Here is a 13,336-nt window from a genome sequence, read left to right on the forward strand (position 1 = left end):
GGTGAGATTGAGTAAAAAAGCCCCCCAAAAAGAGAGAAAAAAGTCATGGAGACAATAGGATGGTGACTGCTGGGGGGAGTGGGGAATGGAGGAAGGTAGAGGAGGGTATGGGGAGGATAATGGAGATGGGCAGAGACTTGACTTGGGGTGGTGAACACACAATACAGTGTACAGATGATGTGTGTAGAATTGTGCACCTGAAACCTGTATAATTTTGTTAACCAATGTCACCCCAATAAAGTCAATAAAAAGGGAGGGAAAAACCTTAAGAATTCTAAATCCTTGGAGTACTGAATTTAGAAACTGTATTCAAGAATATTTTTATCTATTGTAATACTGATTTGATAAAACCAAAAGAAACAAAACTTAACCTTATAACCAATTCCCTATAACCTTTACTTATTCAGCATAACCAATGAAAGCACATGGGCTGGGATCTCCCCTCCACCACTCAGCATTCCAGAAGACAGGCACTGTGAGCAGGCAAAGAGGAGGAAGAATACAGGGCACACGAAGTAACAGCATGCAGTCTAGTGTGTCTGAGGCGCACAGCACTTCTGCGTGCCTGGCTTAGTCTGCAGATGACTAAGAACTGACAGAGACTTGTGCACAAAGGAGTGATGTGATGAGATTTCTATTTTAGAATGGCAACCAGCAGTAATGAGCTAACGGACTAGCAGGAAAAGCACTGACAGACAGCAAATTAAAAGCTATTGTAAGGATTCAGCTGTGCAGTAAAGATCTGGAACTAGGACTGGAAACCCAGAGTGAAGTGAACAGAGCTATTGCAAAGATGACCAACTGGCAATAGAAGTCAAGGGAAAGATCTTAGAACTTCTTCTGTGGGAGGACAATGATGCCACTAACCAAGATAAACACAGAAGAGGAACATGGAAAGACAATGAGTTTCCTTGTGGTCAATGAATATGTATTACAATAATACTATTTAGTTTAAATGAATATATTGTTAGAAATCATATTACAAACCGACAGGATCAGATGATGAGTAAGAATTTGTGTCTAAACACTCAGGAAGTAAAAAGATCTACTCTGCCCCCGATGGGAAGAAGTAAGAATCCGCATGACTGCCATCCCACTGTTCTTCTCCTAGCTCCGAGGATATGTGGGGATATGCATCTGTGCGTGCTCATGTATTGGAGTGAGAAGGCTGTACTACTGGTAGTTTCAGGAATGTAAATTAATTGCATTTCAGTGGTTAAATAGTTGAAGTAGAGAAGAATAAGAGTCAAACAATCAAGAGCAAGAACTGTAAGAACTCAACCATGTTCCGCTCTTTTTGTGCCTTGAGTGTCAAATATTATATCTTCCAACTACATGTTTTCTGAATGACCACATCAGATTGGGCTAGAAGTCAAAAGTGCTATCACACAATGTGTGTCACAAAGACAGCTCCTTTTGACTATAGTTTATTTTTTAAAAATTTATTGAGAGAGAGAGAGAGAGAGAGAGGACCCAGGCCCTAGTCAGGGAGCATGCAGGAAGCAACCAATCTATGTCTCTCTCACATTGATGTTTCTCTCTCTGTTTCTCCCCCGCACTTGCACTCTCTCTCTAAAAAAAAAAAAAAAAAAAAAAAAAATCAATGGAAAAATATCCTTGGGTGAGGATAAAAAAAGATAGAGAAGCAAAAACTAAAAGACAAGACAAGAAAAGGAAAGGAAAGGAAAAGAAAAAAGAGAGGGGGGGGGAGGGAAGGAGGGAGAGAGAGAGAGAGAGAGAGAGAGAGAGAGAGAAGAGGAAACATTAATTTGTTGTTCCACTTATTTATGCATTCATTGGTTGATTCTTGTATGTACGCTGACTAGGGATCGAGCCCTCAATCTTAGCAAATTGGGATGATGCTCTAACCAACTGAGCTTCCCAACCAGGGCCTTCTGACTATATTTTATTCTGTCTTTTTCTTTCTATTTTTTAAATACTTCTTTATTGTTGAAAGTATTACATATGTCCCCATTTTTCCCCCTGTGTCCATGGGTTATGCATATATGCATACAAGGTCTGACTACATTTTAAATCTAAATTCAAACTGAGAAGTTTTCCACAGCTTTATCGCAAGTGTAATTAAATTGGTTTCAGAACACCTGACTGAGAGTAAAGTTATCAGAATCAACCCCTTGAACACAATCATTTTCTTTCATTAGAGAATATATATATATAACCCTAATAAGCAAATAGACCGAACGGTGGAACAACCAATTGCTATGATGTGCGCTGACCACCAGGGGGTATACGCAGAACATGGCGGGTGTCGGCAGCAGGCGGCAGAGCACAGAACATGGCGCTCGGCCATGGCGGGATGGTGGAGCAGATGAGCAGGGCTGCCAGACCAAGGCGGGGTACCGGTTGCTATCATTGGGGCAAGCCTCTGGTGGTTACTGAAAATTCTTTGCTCCTGTGTGCCACGGTCCCGCCCAGCGCTTGCACCTGCTGCCAGCGCTGGAGCCGCCATTCGCACCCACTGCCGGTACCCGGTGCAGGCCCCAATCACTCATCGCTGTCAGAGGGTGCAGGCGGCAGCTGCCGGCTCCCATCACCCCTCAGGGCTTCTCCACCTCCCCCTGCTCCTGACGGGCAATGGGGGCCCCAATCTCTCCACACCATCAGCGGGTGTGAGTGGGGCTGGCGCCATCAGCGCACGGGAGTGGAGGCAGCGGGAGCAGGACTGCTGGCAGACAGGAGACCAGGGAGTGCGGTGGGAGGGGCCAGGCAGGGGCACAGAGGATGGGCCCAGACCCGCCCCTGTGCCCACCGCAGCCTCGCAGCCCACTGTTCCTTTCAAGGTGCATGAATTCATGCACTGGGCCCCTAGTATATCCAGAAAAGGCCTATCATACAGGATAATCCCTGGTAATGATGTACTGGGGCCAAGTCAACGAAGACCTTGAAGACACCAAAATGGCAAGCACAGCCTGAAAGGAGGCTTGACACCCTCTGTGAGATGGTAACATGGAATTACTGGACTCTGTAAGATTCGTGGCGGCACTGTGATTATACAAGAAAGTGGCCATGTTTTTCGAGATGCATACTGAAGTACACAGGATTGAAATGGCAGATGTTTGAAATTTGCTTTAAAACACAATAACAAGTAAAAATAAAATATAAATGATGAAACAAATTTAGTGAAGTCTTGATAATTACTGAATCTGAGGAATGACTATATGGTAGTTCACCGTATTAGTCTTTCCATCTATGTGCGTATTTAATTTTTTGTTGTTGTTAATCCTCATCCAAGAATATTTTTCCACTGATTTTAGAGAGAGTGGAAGGGAGGGGGAGAGACAGAGAAGGAGAAACATCTATGTGAGAGGCATACATCGACTGGTTGTTCCTAAATACACCCCACCAGGGCCAGAGATGAAGCCTACAGTAGAAGTACATGCCCCTGACCGGTATTGAACCCAGAACCTTTCAGTCCTCAGCGACGCTCTATCCACTGTACCAAACTGGCTAGGACTTATGTGTGTATTTAATGGCCCTGGCTGGGTGGCTCAGTTGGTTAAAGCATCATCCTGATATGCCAAGGTTTCGTTTTGATCCCTGGTCAGGGCACATACAAGAATCAACCAAGGAATGCATAAATAAGTGGGACAACAAGTCGATGTTTCTCTCTCTCTCAAATGAATGATTCTAAAATATATATGGAAATACAAAGAAACTGAAATATACAATGCAATCTTGAAAAAAAAAAAAAAAAGAACTAAGTTGAGGACTTACACTACTGACTTCAAAACTTACCATAAGGCTACAGCAAGACAGTGTGATACTAGCACAGGGATAAATAGAACAATGAAACAGACTGGAGAGCCTAAAAATAGATACACACTTATATGGTCTTAATTTTCAACAAGTGTCAAAGCAATCTAATGGGGAGAAAAATAATCCTTGCAACAAATAGTGCTAAAATAACTAGATATCCATACGGAAAAAAATTCAGCTCAACTCCTATTTCCTATCACACACTTATTAATTCAAGATGGATCATAGTACTAAATGTAAAAACTAAATCCATAAAACTTCCAGAAGAAAACAGGACATCCTTATGACTTGGGTGTAGGCAAAGGTTTCTTCGAGGTCACAGAATGTAATAACCACAAAAGAAATAAATGCCAATATTGAAAACTTCTGCTCACCTAGAGACATTATTAGAACAATGAACCAGAAAGCCACAGACTGGAAGAAACTATTTGCAAAACTTATATATAACCACAGGGCAGTATCTAGAATATATAAAGAACTCCCTACAACTCTATGGTCAAAAATATGAATAAACACTTCACAAGAAAATATACAAATGGCCAAAAGCACACTGAGAAATGTCCAACATCATTAATCAACAGGGAAATGCAATTAAAACAACAGTGAGATACCACTGAACATCCACAAGAAGAGCTATAAGTTAAAAGACTGACAACACAAATGTTAGCAAAAATGTAAAGCAACTAGAACTCTCACACACAGTTGGTAATATTTTGGGAAAAGGTCTAGCAATTTCTTATAAAACTAAACATGTGCCTACATATGTTTATGTCTCAGCAACTCTATTCCTAAATTTACCCAGGAACTGAAAACAAATGTTCACAAAATATCTGTAACAAATGTGCATAGAAACTTATCCAAAATAGCAAAAAACTGAGAAAAACCCAGGTGTTTATCAACAGAATGTATAAACAAACTGAGGTATAGTAAAAAAAACAGAATGGTACTCAGCAATATAAAGGAACAAACTACTGACACAACAGCAACATGAATGTACCTTGAAAACATCAGGATGAGTGAAGGATGCCTTACTCAAATGAGCACTCACTCTACGGACCTATTAACATGTTCCATTTGATGGAGCAGGCAAGGCCATCAATGGTAGAAACAAAGTCATAGCAATGGTTCCTGAGGGTGAAGGAACATCCCAGGAGTGAACCAACTTTCTGGGACAATGGCAATGGTTTATGTCTTGACAGAGGTTTAAGTAATACAGGTGTAGGCATTTGTTGAAACTCATCGAATGGTAACCCTTAAGATTATACATTTCATTGCATGCAAATTTTATTCCCTTAAAATACTGAACTCTAGTTCATATACAAGCAGAAATAAACAGAAAGTAAAATATACTGACATCTGAAACATGTACAGCAAAACAGATTAATGAATGGATAGAGGAATGGATACATGGATTTATGATAAAACAAGAAATTATTTTTTAAACAACAAATGATTAACTGCAGATTTTAGATGATGTATTTATGGGTATCCATTGTACAATTCTTTCAACTTATCTACACTTTTAAATATTTTCATAATAAAATACTGGGAATAAGTTGTAATTATGAGTTACTACATGCATAATATACACCAGATTAATAACAATAGCTGCTACTACCATCATTAACGAAGTGATTATTATGTGTGAAGCACAATGGTAGGTACTCACATATGTTAAGTCTAATCCCCATTTTCCAGATGGGGAAACTGATACACAAAAAGACTAAGGAACTTGTTCCAACCTCATACAGCCTACTACATGGTAAAGGCAGGATTATAAACCCAAGTCTGACTACATAAGAGCTGCTCTTTCCATTACATCACACTGCCTTAATGAACTCCAAGGATTTGAACCAATTAATTGTTTTATCCTACCATGGAATATTGAGTTATTGGCTCAGTAGTAGAAATGAGGGGGTTATAATAGCAAGGGCTTTGGAAATCAATGACACTGTCATTCTACTGTAATGGGATAGGCTATAAACATGGCTGCTGTTATTCTTGTCTCCTTTCAACAAGAATATGAAGGTGCTTTATGATACCAGACATACATGCCAAAAACATGACACAATTTGCTTAAAATTCTTTACCTCATTTCTCGTTCTTCATGTTGAGCGATAAGATTGCTATAAAAATTCTCCAGCGTCACTTTGGTCATTGTCACCCTTTCTTTTGTGTGATTACTCATGGACGAGCAAGGTGTTGAGCCGGTCATTGCCATGGCTGCTAGAAACAAAGGAAATAAGAGGTTTTAATCTCAGAATTAGAATCTACCAACTATGTGCTCTCCTACCTTATAGGTAGGAATGTAAATTCGTACAACTTTTATGGAGGACAAACAAGTAAATAACAAAAGCCAGACAAACACTGGGTGAAAATAAGTATATATTAATGTCCCATGACCCAGAAATACCATCCCTAGGTAAAAGACCTAGAGCAATTGTCACTCAGGCTCTTAAGGTAGCATGCACAAGGATGGACATTTCCGAGGATGTTCACTGTGCCATCATTTGTTATGGGAAGTTAGAGGCAATTCAGTAAACAAATAAATAAAATGTTGTGGATGCATACAAAAAAATACCTTGTAGCAGTCAGAAGCAAATCTACATGTACCTAAAAGTGGCATCAATATATCTTTAAAACAGTTTGGCATTTTTAAAAAGAAAACATGATCACAATACCATATGAGTAAATTAAGAATATATACTATAGACAGTGCAATTCCTTGCCATCTAGGAAGCTACCTTGGAGAAATCAAGACCCATAAGGATTCATACATAAGAAAGTTCGAGGCAGCATGTAAACAAAGGAAAACTAGAAATAACTTGAATATCCAACAACAGAAATGATTACATTATAATAAGTCATATAATGAAATAATATGCAGATAATTAAAATGTGTTCAGCCCAGCAGCGTGGCTCAGTTGTTCAGCACCTACCCATGAACCAGGAGGTCACGATTCAATTCCCTGTCAGGGCACATGCCCTGTTTGTGGGCTCAATCCCCAGAAGGGGACGTACAGGAGGCAGAGGATCAATGAGTCTCATCATTGATGTTTCTATCTTTCCCTCTCCCCTACCCTCTCTCTAAGATCAATAAAAACATGTTTAAAGTAAATAAAATATGTTCAAATGTTTAATGCCAGGGGAAATGTTTACAATCCAAGTAAAAAGAATATGTTACAAAACAGAATTTTTCCATGATCTCAATACAATAGATCTTTTATTCTTGTTTATGCTTTCCACATTTTCTATATTTTCTTCAATGACTATGTACTATTACCATTAAGTTATCAATAACTCTTAAATTTACAATTTCTACAGTTTAAAAAAAATCTGACTAAAACATTCATCTATAGGTATATATGTACTCTGATATGTCTATTTGATAAATATTCACTATATATTTGAATTTACTAGTTAAAACAAAGACCTATGATGAAAACAATACTACAAAGAAAAAAACTAGACCATAATTTTAGTGATGAAAATATCAAAAAGAAAATAAAAAGGCACCCTACCAGTACATATGACAAAGCCAATACTAAAAGTTTAAATAGCTGATAGAACATTTTCCCCTAAATTTAAATCTCATTTTCCCCCAGAAATTTTTGCCAACCTATATTGTCACACTTGGCCAGACTGCTCGCCAACCTTGACTTGCTCCAGCACTAATGTTCATATTTTATCCTTATCATATCTTCCTCCCATGCAAGTGGACTCTAAGTCTGTTTTCATCCTAAAATAAAGCTGACTAAAAATAGGGAGAGGCTAAGGTCCACTTTCAAAGATAGAGCATTTTATGAAGTTCTCTCAAGGTTCTCCCCTTAATACTCAGTAGATTTTTTTTGCTTTGTAGATCAAACTAAGGAATGTGCAAACACTTGTTATAACTAAGAAAAAAGACAACATTAAACAGTTTTATAAAATACTCACGGGGAAAAAACAAATAATCCCTTCAGAGCAAAGAGGTTCAAAATCAAGGCTCTATTTCAGAGTCAAACATCTTGATTCATGATGTGCCAAAATGACCAGTACAAATTCAGACACTGAACTCAGCTCTACCTTATTATAAAACTAGAAGCCCGATGCGTGAATTCTTGCACGGGTGGGGTCCCTCGGCCTGGCCTGTGATCGAGGCCTATCGGGGTGGATGGCTAGAGAGAGGGACCATGGGAGGTTGGCCAGCTGGTGGGGGGGGGAGGAAGGGCTTTGGGAGATTGGCCAGCTGAGGGGAGGGGCCCTGGGAGGTTGGCCGGCTGGGGGGAGGGTCCGCAGGAGGTTGGTTGTGGGAGTGCACTGACCATCAGGGGGCAGCTCCTGCATTGAGCATCTGCCCCTTGGTGGTCAGTGCGCATCATAGCGACTGGTCGACCGGTCATTCTGGTGGTTTGGTCATAATGGTTGCTTAGGCTTTTATATATATAGATGTTATATATTTTTATGGGACGTTTCTGTTAATACCAAAGCAAACTCAAGTGTTTATAGGATATTAGAATTTAAAAACAAACAAAAGCCTGTCTGGTATGGCTCAATGGTTGAGCATTGACCCAGGAACCAAGAGGTCACCGATTCTATTCTCGGATCAGGGCACATGCCCGGGTTGCAGGCTCAATCCCCAGAGGGAGCCATGCAGGAGGCAGCCGATCAATGACTTCCTAGCTGATCGATGTTTCTATCTCTCTATCCCTCTCCCTTCCTAATAAAAAAAAAAAAAATCAATAAAAAATGTATTTTTTAAAACACACACACACACACACACACACACACACACACACAAACAAAAAGCCACCTCTGTTTGGCCCTGGCCAGTGTGGCTCAGTTAGTAATGCACCAGAAAGGTCTCGGGTTTGATTCTCCATCAGGGCGCATACCTGGGTTGCAGGCTTCTTCCCCTGCCGCTCAGGGCACTTAAGTGGGAGAGGCAACTGATTTATATTTCTCTCACATCGATGTTTTCCTCTCTCTCTCTCTCTCTCTCTCTCTCTCTCTCTCTTTCTCTCTCTCTCTCTTCCCCTCTGTCAAAATCAGTGAAAAATGTCCTTGGGTGAGGATTAAAAAAAAAAACCGTGTTTGGTTTTGGGTGTGGTTCCTTATTTGTCAGCCCCTATCCTCTCTCCACCCACAATGAAAACCACATGCACTCTAAGTTTGGTGAAGAAATTTAAAAACCAGATTTAAAAACAAGTCTGAAGCAAGTGAGCACTTTGTACTCCACTCCTCCCTTATCTGTAAACTTCTAGAGACCCTTTATATATTTTAACAACTGAAATTACTTCAAACTTAAAAAAAAAAAACACAACTAGAGTGAGTTTAAGCCTGAGACAAACAGTACCTTCCATATAATAGGTAGAATCTACCTAATAAATATCAGTTGAGCAACTAAGTTAGTGATTTTTCAGTTGTTAATAAAGCTAAAAGAACAAAATTACATTTACATCGATGAGCATACAAAGACGGGGGAAGGGGGAGTTTTGACCCATTTAAGTGGATGTCATGACTTACTAAACTTCTTAAAAGATTAAACAGATTAAATTCACTCAAAGATGTTTATGTAGTAAGGCCAACAAATTTTCCAGCAAAATGGTTTTCGATCTTCACATACAGCCTCTAATGTAAGGCAAAGGGTGCACTGGCCTTCCCTTTGATCTTTCTTCAAAACCTTCTCCTGCCCTGGCCAGTGTTGTCAGTGGTTAGAGCCTCGGCCATGCACTGAAGGGTCTCAGGCCCAATTCCCCGTCAAGGGCACCTACCAGGGTTTCGGGTTTCACCTCCCCCATGTGCGACCAATTGATATGTCTCTCTCAGATCTATGTTTCTCTCCCCCTCCTCTCCTTCCTCCCCTCCAGTCTCTCTAAAAAATAAAAAAATAGCCCTAAATAGTTTGGCTCAGTGGATGGAGTGTCTGCGGACTGAAGGGTCCCAAGTTCGATTCCGTTCAAGGGCATGTACCTTGGTTTCAGGCACATCCCCAGTAGGGGGTGTTCAGGAGGCAGCTGATGGATGTTTCTCTCTCATCGATGTTTCTAACTCTCTATCCCTCTCCCTTCCTCTCTGTAAAAAAATATATATATATTTTAAAATTAAAAAAAATCAATGGAAAAAATATCCTCAGGCGAGGATATGAATGAACGAATGAATGGAGATCAAATGAAAACCATTGCTTGACCCAATCTAGAGATTTTACCTGACTGACCTGACAATGGTAGAGCGACCTCTATAAATACAACATCGGGGCTAAGACCATTCCTTAAGACTCACCTATCTAATTTCTCTTACTAAACTGTAAGCCCCTGGAGAGCAAGCATCCTGTCCTCTCCTGCTTTCAGAATCCTCCCCCATCTCACGTGCAACACTGTGCACTTGGTGAGCACCTTACAAAAAGGTTACCCGGAGCCCGGCTGAGCGGCTGGTGTGGCTCAGCGGGCGCGGGTCCACCGTGAACCAGGAAGTGGCAGCTGGATTCCCGGGGGGAGGCGTGCCAGAGGCGGCCAATCAATGGTTCTCTCATCATTGATGTTTCTGTCTCTCCCTCTCCTCTCCCTTCCTCTCTGAAATTAATAAAAATACATATTTTTTAAAAAGTTTACTAGGAAAACGGTCCTCGTTGATGTCCATTACCAGGAGTTGAGTGTGTGGTGGGGCATGGTTTCCTGCAGGGAGCTGCAGGAGAGCTGATGTTGGGGTCCCTTCCTCTCCGGAGGAAGGTGGTGTTGGGGTCCCCTCCTCTCCGGAGGAAGGTGGTGTTGGGGTCCCCTCCTCTCCGGAGGAAGGTGGTGTTGGGGTCCCCTCCTCTCCGGAGGAAGGTGGTGTTGGGGTCCCCTCCTCTCCGGAGGAAGGTGGTGTTGGGGTCCCCTCCTCTCCGGAGGAAGCCGGTGTTGGGGTCCCCTCCTCTCCGGAGGAAGCCGGTGTTGGGGTCCCCTCCTCTCCGGAGGAAGCCGGTGTTGGGGTCCCCTCCTCTCCGGAGGAAGCTGGTGTTGGGGCAGAGCGGAGCCTGGGACTGTGGTGGCTGTCTCATGTTTGGGGAACCCCACCTACTGCCTGGCTAATTCTAACTCAGAGCCCAGGCGCACTGGGAGGGAGAGGAAGCGCAGGGTCTGCACATTCCAAACAGAACGAGTTTCTCTCTGCCTCTTGGGATCGATTCCAAGGGCGACCGGGGGACCTGGCCTGTCCACGGGCCGCTCCGCACTCTCTCGGACACAGACTCCCCTCTAGTCCTTCCACCCTTCCTTCCTCCTCTCTCCTTAAGAGAAGGGCCCTCACGAAAGGTCCCTGCGATGTCCAGGTTACCTGGGCCCGGGACCCACAGCCGGACCGGGGGAGGGAGCGGGCTCGAAGGCCCCACGCCCCACGCTGGGCTTTCGACGGTTCTGCCTCGACGGCAGCTCTCAGGGCCTCGGGCTCCAAGAAAGAGAAACGGGGGTGAAGACCGGTAATGAGCGAGACCCCGGACGAGACAGATGGCAGCGCGCAGACAAAGCTGGCAACGCGGAAAGGAGCGCCCGGCTCCCCGCCCCGACTGCACACGACGGAGGAGAGGGGACCGGCGGGGCCTCGGCGGCGGGGGCCGGGCCGGGAGGAGGGAGCAGGCGGGACGCGGAGAGCCCCGGAGAGTCGGGAAGAAGGGGTGAAGGGCAAAGCCTGGGAAGGGCTGGGAGCAGCGGCACCAGGACACTCACCAGAGCCCCGAGGGCGGCGGGGCTGGCGGCGGGCAGACAGCCGCAGGCGCCGGACGGCCGAGGTCTGGACGCGCGGACAGGGCGGCAGCCGGCCGGCCCGCGGAGGGGAGGGGACGGGGAGGTGCTCTGGGGTAGGGGACCAGGGCCGGTTGAGGGTGAGAACAACAGGAAGCGCCCCAACTGCCGGAAAAGACGGCAGCGCGGAGGGGCCAAGGCGGCCGGTCCCGGCGCTGAGAGGGACGGGGGAGCGGCCCGGGGCCGAGACTGCGCACGCGCGACTTCCCGGAGACGCGGCGGGGATTCGGGACTGCGCATGCGCGGCCCCACCCACCCACGCCCTCCTGCGGGTGCAAGGGCGAGGGTGCGGGCTGAAGTGTGCCGTGCAGGGCGCTCCCGGGGTGCTGGGCCCTTGGGGGCGGCGGGGGTTCCCTTTGTGTATTGTGTTTTGATTTTTCACTTTTTATTTTGGAATAATTAAACCCACAAAAGGTTGCAGAATTAATTACAAAGAGGTGCCTTATACCCATCACCCACCCAGCTTCCTTCAACATCTTACATAACTAGACTACACTATCAAAACCAGGAAATTGACATTGGCGCAATACAATTAACTAGACCGGTACAATTAACTAGATTACAGCCCTTATTCTAATTTAGCCAGTTTAGCATGCACTCATTTCTGCAAGTATATGTGTGCGTGCCTGCGCCCAACTGTAGTTCTTTTTTAAAAATATATATATATTTTATTGCTTTTTTACAGAGAGGGAGGGAGAGGGATAGAGAGTTAGAAACATCAATGAGAGAGAAACATCGGTCAGCTGCCTCCTGCACATTCCCTACTGGGGATGTGCCCTCAACCAAGGTACATGCCCTTGAGGGGAATCGAACCTGGGACCCTTCAGTCCACAGGCCGACACACTAGTGACTATCCACTGAGCCAAACCAGTTAGGGCCCAATTGCAGTTATGTGAAATTTTAAAACCTGTGTAGTCACTACGTCTCCCCTCCCTGATTTTTCGCACACTGTATCGAGGTCCGCTGCAGCCATTGACCCCACCTGCTCTTCCTTAAAGTAATAATTAACATGCCACATTGGGGGGGTCAGGCGAGCTCGCACAGGTTTGGACATGGGCTACAGGGAAGGCGACCTAGTGTGCACAGAAGAACTTGCTTTTCAAGGCTACTCAACCACTTAGTCTGTACCACCCTTTGGGATTGAGGTCACAAGTTTACCTAGCCTTTGGGTACTCACTCCTTGAGAAAGGAGCTATCCTAAACCAGTAAGTGTCAGGCTCCTGCAAACAAAGATGGTCTCTGCTGGCCTTCAAAGAGGCCATCTGGAGAGCAAAGAATTCTATGTGCAAGTCATTCATTAGGGTGTTTGTGATTTTATGGCTCTCTCTCTCTCAACTTAAGACCATAGGTCTTGGTTTTATCCTTCAAGCTTGGGATCCCAGGCTTTGTTTCCTTAATGGTCTTAAAAACATAGGCCTTCCTTGACTACTTTCATCTTTTTTTTTTTTTAATTGATTCTAGAGAGAGAGAAACATCAATTTGTTGTATTCAATCCATGCTCTAACCTACTGAGCAACCTGGCTAGGGCTGCTTTGATCTTTCTAAACTTCAAAGCCCCTTTTGTGTAGTCTCACACAAAAATTACCTCACCTTTCATTCTCTCTGCCCAGAGGCCCTTCTCCCTCAATGCCTTTTGTCAAAGTTCTAGCCATCCTTAACGACTTAATAACAGTGCAGGATGTTTGCATAGAGCTTTGCAGTGTACAAAGGGCTTTCACTCATTTTTATCTCAGTTGATTCTCACAGCTCTTGGGCAGGTTACACAGATGAGCTTTTTAAGTGATTTTTTTTTTTACATTCAA

General features: G+C 43.9%; 1 protein-coding gene across 1 annotated transcript in view; it reads right to left on the bottom strand.

Annotated features, from left to right (window-relative positions):
• The window catches only part of STK38 (serine/threonine kinase 38), a 38,702-nt gene extending 26,973 nt beyond the window's left edge, over positions 1 to 11,729 (bottom strand). Inside the window, exons 1-2 of the mRNA XM_081093911.1 lie at positions 11,460 to 11,729; positions 5,868 to 6,000 (exon numbers count right to left, since the gene is read on the bottom strand). Coding sequence (XP_080950037.1) covers positions 5,868 to 5,998 — 131 coding nt within the window. The 5' untranslated portion in view covers positions 5,999 to 6,000; positions 11,460 to 11,729. The remainder of the gene's footprint in view (positions 1 to 5,867; positions 6,001 to 11,459) is intronic.
• Positions 11,730 to 13,336: the final 1,607 nt, after the last annotated feature.

The sequence above is a fragment of the Myotis nattereri genome (assembly GCF_964212035.1).
Source record: "Myotis nattereri genome assembly, chromosome: 6".
Taxonomy (NCBI): domain Eukaryota; kingdom Metazoa; phylum Chordata; class Mammalia; order Chiroptera; family Vespertilionidae; genus Myotis; species Myotis nattereri.